The 18,095-nt window shown below is 49.7% G+C and overlaps 8 protein-coding genes across 8 annotated transcripts; 6 read left to right on the forward strand and 2 right to left on the reverse strand.

Annotated features, from left to right (window-relative positions):
* Positions 1-620: 620 nt before the first annotated feature.
* Positions 621-1,868, forward strand: N7511_009665 (uncharacterized protein; the record flags this gene model as incomplete). Its single annotated transcript, XM_057132042.1, has 1 exon — positions 621-1,868. One exon carries the CDS (start codon positions 621-623, stop codon positions 1,866-1,868), a length of 1,248 nt encoding a protein of 415 aa, XP_056980030.1.
* Positions 1,869-2,556: 688 nt separating this feature from the next.
* On the forward strand, positions 2,557-3,675 carry N7511_009666 (60S ribosomal protein eL13; the record flags this gene model as incomplete). The annotated part of the gene is made up of 5 exons (XM_057132043.1): positions 2,557-2,559; positions 2,693-2,726; positions 2,824-2,870; positions 2,992-3,150; positions 3,241-3,675. 5 exons carry the CDS (start codon positions 2,557-2,559, stop codon positions 3,673-3,675), a joined length of 678 nt encoding a protein of 225 aa, XP_056980031.1.
* Positions 3,676-4,200: 525 nt separating this feature from the next.
* N7511_009667 (uncharacterized protein) lies at positions 4,201-6,081 on the reverse strand (the record flags this gene model as incomplete). The annotated part of the gene is made up of 2 exons (XM_057132044.1): positions 4,201-5,125; positions 5,174-6,081. 2 exons carry the CDS (start codon positions 6,079-6,081, stop codon positions 4,201-4,203), a joined length of 1,833 nt encoding a protein of 610 aa, XP_056980032.1.
* Positions 6,082-6,220: 139 nt separating this feature from the next.
* N7511_009668 (oxidoreductase-like domain-containing protein) lies at positions 6,221-7,042 on the forward strand (the record flags this gene model as incomplete). Its single annotated transcript, XM_057132045.1, has 1 exon — positions 6,221-7,042. The coding sequence occupies one exon, from the start codon at positions 6,221-6,223 to the stop codon at positions 7,040-7,042; it is 822 nt and encodes a 273-aa protein (XP_056980033.1).
* A 1,126-nt stretch (positions 7,043-8,168) lies between these two features.
* Positions 8,169-11,260, forward strand: N7511_009669 (uncharacterized protein; the record flags this gene model as incomplete). Its single annotated transcript, XM_057132046.1, has 2 exons — positions 8,169-10,922; positions 10,976-11,260. The coding sequence occupies 2 exons, from the start codon at positions 8,169-8,171 to the stop codon at positions 11,258-11,260; spliced, it is 3,039 nt and encodes a 1,012-aa protein (XP_056980034.1).
* An 862-nt stretch (positions 11,261-12,122) lies between these two features.
* Positions 12,123-13,858, forward strand: N7511_009670 (cytochrome P450; the record flags this gene model as incomplete). Its single annotated transcript, XM_057132047.1, has 4 exons — positions 12,123-12,209; positions 12,276-13,385; positions 13,439-13,605; positions 13,705-13,858. 4 exons carry the CDS (start codon positions 12,123-12,125, stop codon positions 13,856-13,858), a joined length of 1,518 nt encoding a protein of 505 aa, XP_056980035.1.
* Positions 13,859-14,211: 353 nt separating this feature from the next.
* On the forward strand, positions 14,212-15,017 carry N7511_009671 (DUF3245 domain-containing protein; the record flags this gene model as incomplete). The annotated part of the gene is made up of 2 exons (XM_057132048.1): positions 14,212-14,393; positions 14,423-15,017. 2 exons carry the CDS (start codon positions 14,212-14,214, stop codon positions 15,015-15,017), a joined length of 777 nt encoding a protein of 258 aa, XP_056980036.1.
* A 792-nt stretch (positions 15,018-15,809) lies between these two features.
* Positions 15,810-17,690, reverse strand: N7511_009672 (heat shock factor family protein; the record flags this gene model as incomplete). The annotated part of the gene is made up of 5 exons (XM_057132049.1): positions 15,810-16,673; positions 16,726-17,069; positions 17,136-17,203; positions 17,261-17,359; positions 17,413-17,690. 5 exons carry the CDS (start codon positions 17,688-17,690, stop codon positions 15,810-15,812), a joined length of 1,653 nt encoding a protein of 550 aa, XP_056980037.1.
* Positions 17,691-18,095: the final 405 nt, after the last annotated feature.

Below are 18,095 nucleotides of genomic sequence, written 5' to 3' on the forward strand. Positions count from 1 at the left end.
AATTGTATATAACAGACATAGATATAAGCTTAGAAGCTGTATAGAATCAAGATGATATCACATCGGTTGCCCACTCAACCCCCCAGCGCTTGGCCGGTTGCGGGTGTTTACTTGCCCTTAGCGTCCCGTGATCGCCAGTCTAACCCAAACAGTATTAGTAATACCAGATCCATGGCTCTGATTGGTTGACATTCTTAGATAATTGGCCGGGGCTGGGACAGGGGCTAACCTAAAGCAGGCACCTTCAGACTCCCCGTTCCCAGCCTCCCAGCCCCCCTCAATACTGCGAGCTGGAGTAACCTCTTCCTCTTAAGCTCCCTTATTCTAAGATTCTCCCTTCTTTCACCTACTTGTCATTGTTCTCCAATCCTCATTCTTGTGGCCCCTTACGCTCCCCATCTCGGTACTTTCGGATTTTGGTTCCTTAGGCAACATACCTGGTCTGAGCATCTGTGTGATTGACACTATTGAGGCTTGACTACCAAGTCTTTGGTATGTATTGGCTCTGTGATTCTTCCTTTTTGATAGATGCTGATAAGGATAACAGCGTGAGGATCTGAGGATCCATTCCCCGCTTAACTCTGATCTTATCAATTTATCACCATCACTCCACATTCATCATGTCTCAACCCAACTCACAAAGCACTCTGGGTGCACCGGTTGAGATTGTACCTTCAACTCCAGTCCATCGGGCCACTTTGTCACCTTCGCCAGATCTTACCGGCATGGCTAAGCGCTCATCATCCCAGTCGGATAAGAAGTTCTTGTCGCCCCCGCCTTTGTCGTCATCAGACATGACTCCTCCACCCTCAACTCAGATTCCTGGCGCCCCGCTTCGATCTCGCTCCCATTCTCGCTCTTTGAGTCCTTCGTTAGTCACACCAGCTGACCTGGACAAGTCTTTGTGCGATGCCTATGGTGCTTCTGAGAACTTGCCTACCACAGAGGAGATTGACAATGCCAGCGAAACTCAATTGCGCATCATTGCCAAGGACCTTCTAGCGGTCGCCCAAGAATCGCGTATGTCTGCACTACACTTCAAGCTGCAGAACAGCCTGGTTTCGTTTGCAAGCAATGAGGCGGTCAAGCGCGCTGGGGTTGAGCACCAACTTGCCAAACGCGAAGTTGAAATCCTGCAGAGTGCCGAATACCGCGGTCGCTCGCACCCTGTGGAGCTTGTTACACCTAGACCTTCCCAGCCTACCGTGACCGCTGACTACCTCGCCGCCCTGCAGCGGTCGCAGGAACTAGAGAAGCTGAACGCTATCTTGGACAGCAGACTTCGGAAGGCAAAGCGTGCGATTGAAGATGCCACGGCTGAATCCTTGGAACTCAGAGATAAGAATGAGATGCTAAGGAGACGTATCGGAGACAACCGCAAGCACTTCTCTCAGATTTTCAACTACGGCACCATGTCACCGACTATGCAGAATGAGCTTCACAGCATTTGCAATGGCGAACACACCGATGGTCTTGCTGCCCTTCTCTACGCCGACAAAATCACCAACCAAACAAATAATTACGGCAGCCACTCTGTCACCTCTGTCCCTGTTACCCCCAACCACCCCAAGAGCCAATACCTATCGCCCAGAGGACCTTCAAGAGATGATCACTATGACAGCGATAGTACTGTCTCGCTCTCTGCCTCTGAAGCTGCTGAAGATGGACATGACTCCCCACACCTTCACATACGCTCTACTGTCCCCAAGAGCAGCACTTTGCTTCAGACCAAGCTGTTTGGTCAAATTAAGAAGCCCAACATGGAGCAATCTCGCCCCAGCAAGCGCAAGGCAGGCTCCGAGGTGACTGGACCCACTTCTAAGAAGTCCAGGACTGGCGACGGTATTGGCTTGGGCATCAACGCCTAAGTCCATATCCTATGGCTGCTCGCGATAGCGTGTTGCCGATTTTGATATGATTCATGACCTAGCGCTGCTTTGCTTGTTACGACTTTGAGAGAGACTCACGATTCATGAAGACATGCCGTATACGGTGTTCTTAACCTAGCGACTGGGATTTGTTTTTTTATATTGAGAGGCCGTGCGACAAATCCATGGCCCTCAATTGGCGTTATCAAGTTGAATTTTATTTTGGGTTATTGATGCCTGTCTATTCTGTACCTGGCCTTGGCCGGCGGGGAAAGGAATGAAGACATTGCATGAAGTCATATGGCTCTTGCATCTATAGATGGCAAATGGAATGGTATGACCATGTACGATACAGGACTAGGGTCTTTCGGGCCAAATCACGAATTACAAACATTAAATTGAACCGGAAGTTTTTTTGTAGAGTTACATTCAAATCAGATTTTTATTATAGCCTCATGTTATGTTCGACCGATTGAACATATCGAAATACAAAAATCACCAATTAAAATCCCAAGTCGGTAACTCTGGCAGATTACCGAATCGGGTAAGGTTAGGGCTCGCTAAGCGAGGCGGTGAGCCAGTCAGCGGGCGGCCACACGAAAAATGGGAACTTCATTTTCTGCCGTGAAGGGAGATTCGACCAGCAACCCTCGACGACCACCACCCGGCTCGATCCCCATCCGTCAACATGGTGCGTTACCCTCCTCTGCTTGGAAGTTACAATGAAGGAATCGACCTGTGCGATTAATTGGAATCCGCGAATCGAAATACGGGCTGGAATCTCGAAAGAACGTTGACTGACCGATTGTGTGTGGGATATATAGGCGATCAAGCACAACAACCAAATCCAGAAGAACCGTGAGTGATCCCGCCTTGTGTCTAGCTGTGTGATCGCTTTGCAACGACCGACATGGCTTCAGAATTGAAGGAATGGTGTGATTAACATTTTGATTAGACTTCCACAAGGACTGGCAGCGTCGTGTCCGTGTGCACTTCGACCAGGTACGACTACCCAAACCCCCGACAAGAAGATTTTTCTCCCGAACGATATCGCAAACCGTCTCGCATCGAGGAAAAAATTTTCAGCGCAGGAATGAACTTGGTTGACTAACATGAATTATAGCCCGGCCGGAAGCACCGTAGACGTGAGGCCCGCATCGCTAAGGCGGCTGCTGTTGCTCCCCGTCCGGTTGACAAGCTGCGTCCCGTTGTCCGATGCCCCACCGTCAAGTACAACCGCCGTGTCCGTGCCGGTCGTGGTTTCACCCTCGCTGAGCTCAAGGTAAATTGGAAACCCGCCATCTCGAAAAGGATCAGGAATTGGATGAAAAGAACCAAGCATGCTAACCGGTGATTTTTTTTCGACCTACAGGAGGCTGGCATTCCCAAGAAGCTTGCCCGCACCGTTGGTATCTCCGTCGACCACCGCCGTACCAACTACTCCAAGGAGTCCCTGACTGCCAATGTCGCCCGCCTTGCTGACTACAAGGCTCGCCTGATCCTCTTCCCCCGCAAGAGCGGTCAGTTCAAGAAGCTCGACTCCTCCGCTGAGGACGTCAAGGCCGTCAAGGAGACCGTCGCCAAGGGCGAGCGTGAGGGTATCGCCACCCGCGTCGAGGCCACCTTCCCCATCACCAACCCCACCCCCGCCGAGGCCGTCACCGAGGTCAAGCGTGACTCCCTCCCCAAGGGTGACGAGGCTGCCTACCGCCGTCTCCGTGAGGCTCGCGCCGAGGCCCGCTACCGCGGCATGCGCGAGAAGCGTGCCAAGGTCAAGGCTGATGACGAGGCTGCCGCCAAGAAATAAATGTGTTAATTCCCTGCTCGTGCTGATGATGATGATCGGGTCGGTTTTCGAATCGGGGATTAGTGTACCTGTGGCATGGCGTGGCGCCTCTTCCTTGATTCCCTCTCTCCCTCCCTCACTTTTTACTCCTTTTTGTCTCTAAAAGAACTCGGAAGATCTCTCGAAATTCAAAACCGCCCCAATTTTCTTCAATCTCACATAGTATGCCTTGTATAACTCTTTTTCTTAGTGGTTCGTGGTTGTGACGCTGTGTGGCTTCTATGGACATAGACGACTAGTGTATGCTATCTTTTTAGTTTCGTAGTCATGTGGAGGACGAGTCGACAGAGCAGTCGGGAATAGGTTCATGGTGTCTTCGCCTTCATCATGTCCAAAGTGCATGTACATACATCTATGAATACACACAAGTATCAGCAATCATCCACTAGTGGAATTACATTAAAATCTTAAATATGCTAGGGTATCTCCAAACAACTACGCTAAATGATGACTTCAACTTGGCCATCGCTAACAATCAACGGGGTATCAAATCTCCCCAAACAGCGTACCAAGAGCACCCTCAGTAGCTCTCAATACAGGATCCACGCCACTCGAGGCTGAATCGCCACCCTCCCGGAGTAACGCATGGAACAGCTTCTTTGTCTCATGGTCAATTTTTCGATCCGCGCCTGTTGACGAGACACTGATCTCTGGCCGAAGCTGAGGTTCCCCAGTCCATTCATCCAGAACCAAAGTAATGGACAATAGCACACGAGGACCCAAGCCTGGCGATTTGGATTTGATGGTCATTGTACTTCGATGCAGGTGAGGAACCAGCCGGCGTAAGTCCGATATTGTGAGAGCCCCGTTCTCAGTTCCGGGCATTGGTTCCTTGTTACCTCGCAGAGCCCTGGGGCCGTATTTGTGGTCAATGTGTGCCCAAAGGTGGGCTCGTGTGACTGAGCATTCCCAGTATCGGTTGATGCCCCAGCATAGAGTTGGTACGTCCAACTTCAAGAGAGGGTTCTCTAGACGTGTGTCAATCCATTGACGGAGAGCTTCGGGTGTTTTTCTTTTCTTGCTGTCACTGCCGGTTGGAACAGACACGGACACCACGGTTTGGGTTTCTGGGCTTGTCTCGTAGACTACTGTTGCGTTGTAGATACTTGATGGGAATGGAGACGGGGCGGAGAAGGTCAGAGAGTGTGTTTCTGATGGCCCTTCTCTATGTGATGATCGAGTTGTGCGGGATTTGAGAGCCAGTGGTGCAAAGACTGTCAAATATGGCAGTTCCTTGGAGGATTCTTGTAAGGCGAATGGATTGGTTGGTAGGGGCGATGCCTGACGTTTGGGTTGAGGTATGTTCGAGGAAAATGGCAGTAGAGTAGCAAGGATGGAAGATATTGGCTTTGGGGCTACTTGAGGAGCCGGTAGGCTCTCAAGGTTTGCTTCTTCCGCTGTAAGTAATGACCTGAAATGAATTAGCAGCTTTCAAGTCAATTTGATCATGTCAACTCACAGTAGTCTATCCAGTCCTCTGTCGCCTTTCAGGCCATCGTCAGACTCAATCTTTTTGGCCCATCTCTCTAGTTCTTCAACTTCATCTTTAAGCCGTTGCAGTTCCGCAGCACTTCTCTTGCGCGACTTGACTTTTTCTTGCGCAGCCATAGACAATTCCGAATTGAAACTAGTCTCTGTCTCTGTAGGAGTGATAGATCGATATTTGACTGCTTTCAACGGGCTTTCGCCCAATGGCTGAGTGTCTCGTCGTCTCATCCGTTTCTCCTGTCGCAAACTGGGACTGCTGCTCATCCTCCCTCTAGGTCGATCTGGGGCCTTCTCCAGTCCGAGTTGAGTTGGGGTTGGAGGAAGATCTGGTTCGAGCATATCCTCGCCCATAATTGGGCCTTCATCTCCCAAGTCCGCATCTGCTTCTTGTGTAGCCTCGCCTAATTCCATTGCCAATTGACCTTCCGGTGTACTTGAGTCGGGAGCAGTTGACCGAGGAATTGGAGACCCAAACATAAAATCTCCAGGGAGGATCTTTTTCAGACTTCTGCGGGGTGGCTTCGAGAATGCCTGGATGCCACTCGGGCGCCTGTTGGGGGATCCTGTCGGCGCATCGGGTGCTCGGGGTTGGGTGAGAGGACTCGCTGAAGCATTCAGCGAAGGTCGGAGGGCTTTGCGGTCCCGGAGTCCAAATTTTCGAGCATCAGTCTGTTCGTCCACTTTGCTGGAAGCTCGTCGTGTGGGGGATCTGCTGAGCGCGCGCTCTAACACATCCGGTTGCGATCGCGCAAGACTGGCTCTTGTTGGGGATTGGAAGGAGGGTCGTCGTGGTGGTCGGAACACATTTTGACCTAGCTCTGGTGGCACAGCAATTCCTGTAGATTCGCTAGTTTTTCGTCGTTTGGCGGGGGAATCCATTGTCGCGTGGGGGTGTTCGGTCTCATCTGCAGCGCGCAGATGAAGATAAACAACGATGTTTGCAGCAGATGCAAACACTATGACCTAATGTCCCCTCTACATTTCCACTTCCGAGTGTCTTCACCTCCTCCAACTCACCATGGAGTGTCTCTCGGCAGGCATTCGGCACTCATTTAGGAGGTCCAGCTCTCGATCCCTTTTTTTCTCTCTTGCATCGCATTCTTTGTTTGCCTCACAGACCCAATATGTTCTTGTTCCAACCTCCCGGCGCATGAAGTCCCACCAGTCCAAGGACAAGTCCGATGCGCAAAATACTCCAGTCTCCGTGGAGGAGACTGCCGAGCCTACTCAGGCACATCCACTGACGGGATATTACTCATTAATCCTGAAATCACCCTCACCCTACGGTGGTCGTGCGACCACATCGCGACCGACACCGACTCCGTATCGCCCCGAAGACAAACCGGCACCGGCAACCACTGTCGAACCGCAAACTCCCCAAGAAAAAATGGCGATTGTTTTTGGTACTCGTCTTGCAGGTCCAGGTCGGTCCTCGCGCTACAATCCTGGCGAAGCGCCGCCGGAGTCGACTTGGAAAACGGTCAATGGTGTTCCTATCCCTCCTCAGCCCGAGGAACCAGATAATTGCTGCATGAGTGGCTGTGTACACTGCGTCTGGGATGACTTCCGAGATGAGATGGAAGATTGGGCATCTAGGATTACAATGGCTAAGGCCAAGGGCGGTCCAGAGAAGGGGACAGAAGACATGCGTGCAGCACCCAGAGCTGAAGTTCGTTCGGCTAGTGGAAGCATGGACGATGACGGTGGTGGCAGTGATACAAATTGGTCCATGCCGAAGCAAGAAGACGATCTATTTTCCAACATCCCGGTTGGTATCCGCGAATTCATGAAGACGGAGAAAAAGTTGCGGGTGAAGCATCAAAAGGAGGCAGCGATATGAACTGCCATGATCGCTCTGTTTGCTGAGATTTATACCCTGTCTTACACTGTGCTTTACCACATTGGAGCAATTGGAGGAAGTATATTTGGGGCGGAAGAGCTATAGATGGTATATAGATAGACTTGTACATAGGACCTACCCATGATGCTACGAATATATTGCCGCTCCCAATCAATTATATTATTGTCAGAAACCTCTCAGTCCAAAGACCAAATTCCCACTATGAACGTAGATGTTGGGCACTTTTGATTGTTGATGCTGAATCCTGCGGAGTGCCAAGACCGAATCTGCGGCGCCGCGGAAGTGTCATTTTTTTTGTTTTGTCTGTCAACCTTGCCATCCCCCTTTTCCAACCCAAGCAAAGACGTTCCTATCTTTCGGGGGCATCGCAAATCTACACTCAGGTCTTTCTGGTTTCTCCCACGCTTTTCCGAGGCTTCGAAGCCATCGATTATCTCTGCGCGATGTGCGTTTACCCGTGAAATTTCGATCATACATGATGGGCATTGCAACAGGAGCTAGTCTCTATATTCGCAATGCAAATCAGGCACGCCACTCGGTTTCAAATGGAGGATACATCGGTAACTCCTGTCTGGGGTCAAGCCAATTGAGACTTCGGCGATTCTCGACCCGACAAATACACACGGTCTCCCAACCTTCCGCCGTTTCTCGAATCTCGCTCAAGTCAAGAGTGCCGGCATCATTCGCTACTGGCAATCACTCTGCGCTCGAAATATACCGAAAAACAGTCCATGCTCGCTCGTTGACGAACACTCTTCTCACACGCGACCTTTCTGGGTCAGGATCTGAAGCCACTGCAGTCGCGGTCGAAGGGCCCTCGGAAAATGGAGAATTGACAATACCCGCCACGACTGGAGAAAATAAGTCGGATAGAGCGAGCCATCCTGAGGATGGGAATATCGCTGAGTTTGAGGACCTTGCATTCCTCAACAAAGTTAGACTAAGTAAATGGCTGGATGATGTGGTTTTTGACTTTGGATGTGATTCTGAAGGGGAGGATATCTGTAAATGTCAATGTTCTTTGTCTGGCAAACAATTTCAGGGTGTTGCGCATGGTTCTACCAAGGTATGTAAAGCTAATCTTGGTCCATTGATATCAATATTCATGGCTAATTCTCAAGAAACACAGGCCGAAGCAGCGAAAAAGGCGAAACTTCTCATGGTGCAATCTATGAAAGACGAAGGTGTTTGGCAACAGCTGCTGCTCAGAACAGAGCAAGAAGCCAATGAGGAAAAGCCTGCAGAAGAGAACGAGCCATTCCTGACAAGGCGTATTACGGGGCCTGCCATCCGAGATGACATGTACTTTGCACTCAGCGATGCAAGAGAAGCATTAGAGTCAGCTCATCTCAAGGTAACGAAAAAGGTACCCTTCTACCTCAGAAAACCTACTACGACCAATTTACCGTTATCGACCAAAATTCGTGGCACGTCTTTCACCAATGAACAACGACAAAAATTCGAGCATCGACTGCGCCGTTCCAGACAAGCAGCGCAAGACTCCAAGGATCCGCGGTTCCAGAGCATTAAAAGGATCAGAAAGGGCTTACCTGTTAGCTCACAACCTTACGCGCAGTCCGTGGTTGAACTCATCAGAAAAAACGCCTTTAGCATTATCGTTGCAGAGACTGGATCTGGAAAGTCAACCCAGATTCCTCAGATCCTTCTTGATACCGCGATAGACAACTCTGTTGGCGCGGATTGTCAAGTATTATGTGTTCAGCCACGGCGAATTGCGGCAAAGAGCTTGGCAACTCGGGTTGCCGCAGAAAGACTTGAGAAAGTTGGTGAAACTGTGGGTTATATTCTGCGAGACGATGCCGTGCTGCCATCTCCGGGAGGAAATATCACCTACTGCACCTCAGGAGTTTTGTTGAAAATGTTGAGGGGTGGGCTTCAGGTCCTAGGACAGTACAGCCATATCATCCTTGACGAAGTTCACGTCCGTGACGCGGCACTTGATCTGATATTGATGCTCATCAAGATCCGCATTGAACAACTAAAGAGTGCTGGCGCTCGAGTGCCAACAGTCGCTGTCATGAGCGCAACGGTCGATGTGAATCTCTTTTCTTCCTATTTCTCTACCAAGGCACCGGATGGAACACTTGTGCCTGCTCCTCATATTCAAATTCCTGGACGCACCTTCGATGTGAAGAAGCATTATCTTCAAGAAGTGCTTGAGGATATCACCCATAATTTATCTCCAGAGGCTATATCTGGGCTTATTCAGGTTCCTGATACAAAGCTATTTCTGGAGGACCATTTCAAAGCCTTTGGGGAACTCAATAAAGATGCAGCGGATGAACCTGAACGTATTTTACCGTCGGTTTCGTCTCTTGATGGGCGAACAGTACCTTCTGGGTTGATTTCTGCGGCTGTTCTCTCGGTACTTTCATCGACTCAGACGGGGTCTATTCTTGTCTTTGTTCCCGGTATCCAAAACATATTTGATGTGGAAAGGCACATCACAAATCATGGTGTTGGGCTAGGGTTGAACTTCCATGACAGCAATCAGCTCAGAATAGTGAAGCTTCATGCACAGTTGCCAGAGGAACAGGTCGAGTTGCGTCGTGATATGCCTCGCGGTTGTCGAAGGGTCATCATTGCAACTGACATCGCTGAGGCATCTCTCACCATACCAGATGTGCGATACGTTGTCGACTCTGGTAAGGTGAATCAGACTGGGTTTTCTGGCCTCACGGCAACTGAATCAGTAGCACCGTGCTGGATCAGTCAGCACGCTGCATTCCAACGCGCAGGACGTGCCGGAAGAGTTCAGGCTGGAGATTACTATTTCCTTGGTCTTCAAAAGCGGTTCGATTCCCTTCCAACGTCTAGAGCAACAGATATCAGACGGATGGACATAAAATCATTATGCTTGCAAGTCAAACGATCAACTCCTGGAATTCCAGGGACCATCTCAGAGTTACTCGATCGACTGCTTGAACCACCAGAGAAATCAGAGGTGGATTTGGCAGTAGCAGCTTTGAAGGATTTGAAAGCGCTGGATGAAAACGAAGAACTCACCCCCCTTGGTCGCTATCTAGAGGATCTCAATATTCACCCGAGCTATGCCAAAATGGTCATTTTGGGCACGGTCTTCGACTGTTTGGACCCTATGGTTATCTTTGCGGCACTCGAGAAGAACATGAATATATTTTTGCGAAGTCCTGACCCTGACTTGAAGTTGAAGGTCAAAGAATCGCGCCAGGCTTTCGGCAAGGGAACAAATAATCCTCGCTACGAAGTCCTCGAAGCATTCCGAGCCATTCGAGAGGTGGACCATAAAAAAGGTTCTCGAGAAGCTGCCCGGTTTGCCAACGACCGATATATCAACTTTAGGCAGTTCAAAAGTGCCTTGCGAGATACCGAGCGAATCACACAGACGCTGGATCGTTTCCGAATGACAGATGCGAAGACCTTGAGTGAGAAGAATGCAAGCGGGAGACTTGGCGACGACTCGATCAACCAGAATTCGGAGAACCTCCCCCTCTTAACAGCCTTGTTGACGCATTGTCTCTCCCCTAATTTGGCCGTAAAAGGCCTTGGCCGGTTACAATTTATGACCAAGCACAAACGGATAAGCTTCGTACTGCCCAAAGAAAAACGAGAAGCCTTCAGGAAGCGACAGGTTATGTCTATTTACAACTACTTATGGTCAGTGCCACATAAGGCTTCATGCATGAGAGATCGGTTCAACGTCCGTCCCTTGACGACAGCCCTTTTTGGAACTCGATTAGAGCGGACAGGCAAAGACGAACTTCTCATGAACGACTGGGCATTCTTGAAACCACAAACTGAAATGAAGGCCGATGAAATCCTTGATAACATCGTCCAGCTACACAAAGTCTTCAATGAGGTTAGCATCAACCCACTTCATATTCATGATTTACAAGCTGACTTTCGCTTTAGGTTCTTGAGACTGTCTTTGTTACCATGGGTCGCAGAAAGTCGAGATCTGTCCAAATTCAAGCTATCTTGAACAATCTGCGCAAACAGCTTGTGCAATCAATGATCACGATCATTGAGTTGGATGTTGAACAGCGTCGTCATAGAGCTCCTACCAAATGGAAGGACGAGGGCATCTTCATTGAGGACCGAGAAGATGAGGAGTGGGAGGACGATACTGAGGCTTCCGAGGTGGATCCCAGCATTGATTCCAGCACGGAGTCTAGCATGGACAGGGAAGACATATAGAGAGCATGTACAATACCACCTAACTTATACACCATTTTGTATTATATTTTAATGTCTGCCATGTTCTTGGCCGTTCGGTTACCTCAGCACATTCACATTGCATTAACACTGGATTAACACTGCATCAGCATCGCCTGAAAAGGACATATGTCATCTTTGCAGATCATCCGAGAGCATCCTGTACAGCAGGCCAGATTGTGCAGCATAGGCTGAAAGGAGTTTGCTCCAGGACTCGAACCCAAAATTATGCAAATTCATAAATCAAGGAGATGCCGGATTGCCATCAAAGAACCCCCCGGCCTATCATAAGATCGTGATTCACCGCATAATCAGACTTGCCAAACAATTCTGGCACCGCATGTACTAGCTTGGAACACTAGTGTGTCTCATGAGAAAAGGTACCTATTTGACGCTATGTGCCGCTCTGCCTTGGGAAATCAGACGGTCACTGTTCGAGGCTTGCCCTAAGATGACAAGCCATAAGCATTCGGTTCATTTAAGCTTAAAAGAATCAAAGTGTACCATGAGCCACCACAAGTTCTGGGATACTTCTACAAAGCCTCTGGGGCGCTTTTTCTGAGTATTCTTTGAACAGCTATTTTAGGGCCAACCCGGGTTGACCTCCTGGTTCTCAGGCCGCCCAAAGACCTGTTATGACGGGGATTAAGACCTTGCATGATGCGGGGATCCGATAGATCTTCAAAGACTTGCGACAGTGCACAATCATTGAGGCATAATTTTAATGCCTTGGATGCAAGTCACACAAGTTCAAAAATGACAGGGCACGAGGTAACGTATAAATAGTCCAGACTGAAGAGGGGGGGGGGGGGATCTATTAGTATTTTCAACTTCAACTTAAGCAATGGCTCTTCTTGGCCTTTCAGGGTTTGCAAGCCCTACAGCCCCTTTCTATCTGACTCTATCAGTGTGCGGGCTGAGTTTGGCATTGGTAAGTATAATCTTGTTCTTTGGCCTCTATGACGAGATGTCACCTAACTCAAGATGCTCATATTAGATCGCCCTCTACTACATCGGCCACATCATATACAATGTCTACTTCCACCCCCTTTCCAAATACCCAGGTCCAAAGTCCATGGCCGCCACACGTTTACCCTACATGCGGATGATCCTGTACGGCACTTCCCCACAAGAGATCAAGAGATTGCATCAACAGTACGGCGAAGTAGTCCGTATCGCCCCCGACGAGCTTTCCTTCACGAATGGAGATGCCTGGAAGGCCATTTACGGGACTCGTGTGGGTCACGGTCAGAAGTCTAAAGACTTTCGATTCTATGCACCCACCGTCAATGGAGCTGCGAGTATCATTGTCTCCGGCGATGCAGACCACTCTCGCTTTCGTCGCCTGCTGTCACACGCTTTCTCGGATAACTCCTTGCGCCAACAAGAGCCCATCATCAAAGGCTATGTTGACCTTCTGATGCAACGTCTGCGTGAGAACATCGCATGTGGGAAAACGGCTGTTGACATGGTTGCTTGGTACAACTTTACGACATTCGATATCATCGGGGATCTGGCTTTTGGCGAGTCCTTTGACTGTCTGAAGAATTCCACATACCACCAATGGATCTCTATCCTCTTCGGCAATATCAAAATGAGCTCTTATGCGAATGTCGCGCGGCGTCTTCCTGGATGGAAGCACATTCTTGCATTGATCACTCCAAAGCATGTCTTGTCTCAAAAAGAAGCACACAGTGCATTGACCACGGAGAAAGTCAAAAATCGACTAGGAAAAACTAACGAGAGACCGGATTTCTTCGCCAATATCTTGAAGAACAACAATACCGAGAAGGGCTTCAGCGTCCCGGAAATGGTCACCAATGGCAGTACCTTGATCATTGCCGGCTCGGAGACTACTGCGACTTTGCTTTCCGGGGTGACATATCTGTTGCTGAAAAACCCCCGCGTGCTTGCAAAACTTCAGGATGAGATTAGGTCTGCGTTTACAAGCGAGGCAGAGATCACTCTTGAGAGCTGCAATAAGCTGGAGTACTGCCTTGCCACGCTCACTGAGGCTATGCGAGTATATCCTCCTGTTTCAGTTGGACTTCCACGTATCGTCGATGCTCAGGGCGATATGATAGCCGGGAATTGGGTCCCAGGAGGTGTAAGTCTAAAGAATTCTTTAAAATATAACCCCATCATTAACATCATTGACAGACCATCGTTTCCATCCCTCATTTGGCCGCGAGTCATTCGCCTATTAATTATACGGATCCCGAGCAGTTTATGCCAGAACGTCATCTTGGTGATATTCGCTATGAGAGCGACAGCAAGCTCGCTATGCAGCCATTTAGCTTCGGTCCAAGAAACTGTATCGGACGAAAGTAAGCTGCTCCCCTGCATATCCTTTCTCTTTTCACTTCACTTCAGCATTTTTTTTCTCGGCTTTTTTGCTCTTTAGCTAAATCTGATATCTTTTCTAGCCTTGCATATGTTGAAATGCGCATCATTCTCGCTCGTATGATCTTCAACTTTGACATGGAGCTGGAGCAATCAGAACATGATTGGCTGGATCAGAAATGCTTCGTGCTTTGGGATAAGACTTCTCTTATGGTGAAGTTGACTCTTAGAGCTTAATATAATGACAGCAAAATACTTGCATAGTCATGAGATTTTATATTGAGTTATAGCATGGGGAATGGCGACGTTAGCATCAAATTAGTATGAGCGATAAGCGAACAATACACGATGGTAAATTCAGACTTTCATAATGAACTAAAGCACCAATATCACACAAATAACCAAAGTAACTTACCACACAAGTCAACAATTGCATAAATGTCATGCATGCAAGTTAATCCATCAGTTATACAGTAGATCAGCGATAACCCTCACCGCCCCCATGATCCCGGCAAAAAAAGATTCACCGCAGATCATCTCAGAACAATAAGTGAACGAAACATACCACCCCAACCCCTCAAGAGCCAAAAATGTCGCTCTCAAAAAGCGAGTCGGACATCATCCTTAACCGAGCCAATGTCGCCCTATCCCGAAGCCAAAGGCTCGTAGCCTCCTGGCTCCCGCAAGAATCCACCGACGAACTAGCAACTACCAAAACGGAGGAAGAACTACAACGAGAAGAAGACGAGATTTTCACTGCTGTGCCCGAGACGTAAGTCCAAGCACGAAACCACCACCCAGCCATGGTCACCTTGTACTAAAAATAGAGAAAATACAGACTCGGCGTCGGCGCCCCCTCCCCCAAAAAGCAGCCGACGGAAGCTGGAACCGCACCGAGCTGGACTCGAATGATAAATTGCGCAAACAGCTTCTCGGCAAGAATTATGATCGTGTTATGAAGGCTAAGGCGGCGCAGAAGGCTGCTGTGGCTGGTTCGACGACTACGGCTGGATCTGTTTCTGCGGCTGGGAATAATGCTGGTGCTGGTGCTGTCGAGGAGGATGATGAGGATGACGATGAGGACGGGCGGTCTGCGATGATCGGCAGGAAGAAGAATATGAGAGGTCCCGGGGCTGGTGCTGGCGTTGGTCCTGCGCGGAAGAAGAAGAAGAAGGGTGGGAATGTTGTTGAGGATGTTTTTGCGAGTCCTGTTGTTGGTGCTGGTGCTGATACTGGCACTGATACGCAGGATTCAACGCAGACTGCGACTGCTGAGGAAGAGAATGTGCCTTCAGAACCTACGCCTGCGCCTGCGCGCTCAAAGGGGAGGAAGAAGGCGACGAGTTATCTGGATGAACTTCTAGCTGAGCGTGCGAAGAAGAGAAAGAAGAGATGAATTGCCTCTGCATTAGATTGACTCGGTGTCAAGCGCTCTCTGTGCAAATAGGCCGGAGATGGTGATCTGCTATGAAGAGCACTATCCAGTTTGCCCTGGCTTCCACCACCTCTCACGGCTCTAACTCAGTCTATCTTCTCTGGACAAAAATCATCTACGCCCATGACAGCTCATCTGTCACTAAAGATAGACATATAAGATACCCAAATTCAAAGTTAGATTCAAATAAAGCCGCAAGTCCAAAATCATCCAACTGGTATAACCTAACTGCGTATATTAAATACAATATAGATCCAATCTTTTGCTCTAAACACCTCAAAATATTCTGGTTGTTTTTTTTTGTGTTGCTCCGCCCATCCCCCCAAGGGTATATATGAGATGCTGTATGAACGAAGAAGCGAATCCGTCGTCCTTGTGGCAAGGTGCTGGGATTGGCGTGACCCCGGGAATTAAATAAACGGGACGAGTAAAAGGGAAATCAGGAAAGGAAAAGGGACATCTACAGGTGCAATTAAAAAAACAATGGCCAGACATTCGGGGACTCTCCGTGGCTCCAGACTAGTCAGAGATGCAAAGGGAGTCCTAAGCCTCACTCTCGTCAGTGATACATATGCAGTTCAGAGGGGACAGGTGAGAGAGATTTGAGAAAGAATCGAGAGAGAAGCGAGAATGAACCTGAAAGAAAGAAGTGAAAAGAGCTAGGTCTGCTCCGGGGATATAGACCTTGTTTAATAATGATATCTTGGATATAGAAGCTTGGTGTGGGTATTTTTCCTTAATGTAGTGTAGGGTTTATTCCAATCGTTTCCTCTTGCGGTCGTCGACCATTGCCTGCTGGTCCTCGTCGGGTCTTTCAGCGGTATCAGCCGGGTTGAGCAGTGAGTGGACATTGCTAGCCATGCTAGAGCGGCGTGTTGCAGGTAGGGAGGACCCATGGGGGAACCTTGTGTTTCCGAGCGTCCAGCCGTTATCAACACCGAGCAGGGATGGGGATGGTTCGGCTGTTGGTGGAGTGGCGTGGCGGGATTGTTCTTGAAGGCGACGCGGAGCACCCATTTCGTATTGGGCGAGAACATCCCGGACTTGCTGGTCACTCCCTCCGTGTGGTGATGGGGGCCAGGGTCCACTTGGAGGATTTCCAGGAGGGTAGGGAGAAGCACCTGCTGAGGGGGGCCAGCCGTGCTGACGTATATCCGCAGAGGTATGGCGGCGAGCTAAGCTAGGTCCTGGGGATGTGGATACTGAGAGAGGGTGAGGCTGAGGTTGTTGCGGCGGTGCGATTGGAGGTTGTGGCCGAGCGTATGTTGATGCGGAGGTAGGTCCACCAATTGAACCATAGCGGCGAGGGGATACTGAGAGATGTGGAGGAACAGGTGGACGGATCATGCTGTTGGGTCTAGGGTTGTGGTCCATCATGGACTGGCGACGAGAGTCGTCCTGGGGTATTTGGCGCGGAGACAATGGTGGACCGGTTTCGGCCATGTTGGCAAAGTAGGGTTGCCGAGGGGGCATGAGGCCCTCGTGGGGAGTCTCGAGGGCGCGAACGGTTTCAAGGTGCTTCTCGACTTCTCGTTGCATGTTCGAAACATCCCGATACAATGGGCTTTCCCTGTCGGGCACAACGGCTTGAAGGAACCGTGAAATAGAATGCGTCCACTATAATCAGATTAGCAAACATACCACCCTGCGCAAGTGCTAGCAAACATACATGATAGCACTTCGTCAAGCTTTCGGTCATAGCCTGGCATCTCGAATTCAGCGCCATATTGCCCTCCTCCGCCCGGGACAGACGAGCATGCATATCGAATAAGGTGTGCTCGAGGTTCATGAATCTAGCTTCGGTGGCATCTGGGACGGGTTCGGCAGGTGTACCTGGTTGCGAAACAGCAGCCTTGTGTCCGGGAAACGAGTCGCGATGGATCAGGGCGTGTCTCGAAGCTCGGCGCTTGATCTCCCGTAGACCAGCTAGGTCGCCTCTCTTGAAATTCCCATTGCCGTGCTTGAACTCCCATAGCGCAGAGTCAGGAGATCCGGTGTGGAAAACATCGCTCACTATCGGGAAAAAGAAGAACTATCAGTGATCGCGCAATAGGAGACTGTCGCATGCGGAAAACGTACCCTTGTGAAACCCGTACATATTCAACTGCCGAACAAAGGAGGAGATATTGGTGTGCTTGAAGTAGGATCTGCGACTGTCAGCGAAAAGCCAGCGAAATCCAGCACCGGCGAGAGGAGTTACTCACGCGAGGACTTTCGAGAATTCTGATGTTGGCGACATGACGAAGCTGTCGTTTGTATTCGACCACGAGATGAGATGCTGGATGCTGGGGTCTTCTAACATGCTGTTCGGAGGGTTAGCGACATCGCCGGATCAAGCGCAAGGCCAACAACGTACTTGTACAGCTTGTGAATGAAGGCAGTCTGGACGACTTTCGGCTGCTGAGCTGCAGCTGCCGCGCCGATGGCCGGGTTTGAAGGGTTTAAAGAATTGCCATCGCCATTGTTCATGACGCGGTCGTCAGGACTGCCATGCGCGCCCGCTGGCGAAGGAGGGGTGATCTCCATGGCGCCTGAGTGCTGACCGGACGACGACAGCACAGGGATATTTCGTGTCCTGCCGTCCGGGACCCCGGCAAAAGTAATTCGGGAAGAGGGATCGGCGAGGCGACTCATATCGAAGGGATGAACGGATGCACCGGGGGGCGATGCTCGTGCCGAAGGAACGTGGGAGGTGGATTATCCCGAGATCAACATCCAATAGTCTCTGTCATGGCGCCTAAACGTGAAATATCCCAAAGTCGAGGTTTTGGCCTCGAGGTGTCAAGAAGAGGAAGATGAAGATGAGGCTGCGGGGAACAAGTGAAAATGCGTGACAATCGGATCTGCAGAACGGAAGACGCCAGGTGGAGAAAAGGGGTGATTACTATACTTGCTTGATATTCAGGAGAGATTGATGCACGATTGCACTATTGCATTATTGCATTATTGTGTCTATGGTTTGAATTGTTCCATTGGACTGGAGACTTTATCCAGGAATTACTCTGAACTAGGTCCCTTCTAGTTGGAAGTTATATAAGC

Source organism: Penicillium nucicola (assembly GCF_028828085.1).
Source record: "Penicillium nucicola strain IBT 29836 chromosome Unknown utg000010l, whole genome shotgun sequence".
Lineage (NCBI taxonomy): Eukaryota > Fungi > Ascomycota > Eurotiomycetes > Eurotiales > Aspergillaceae > Penicillium > Penicillium nucicola.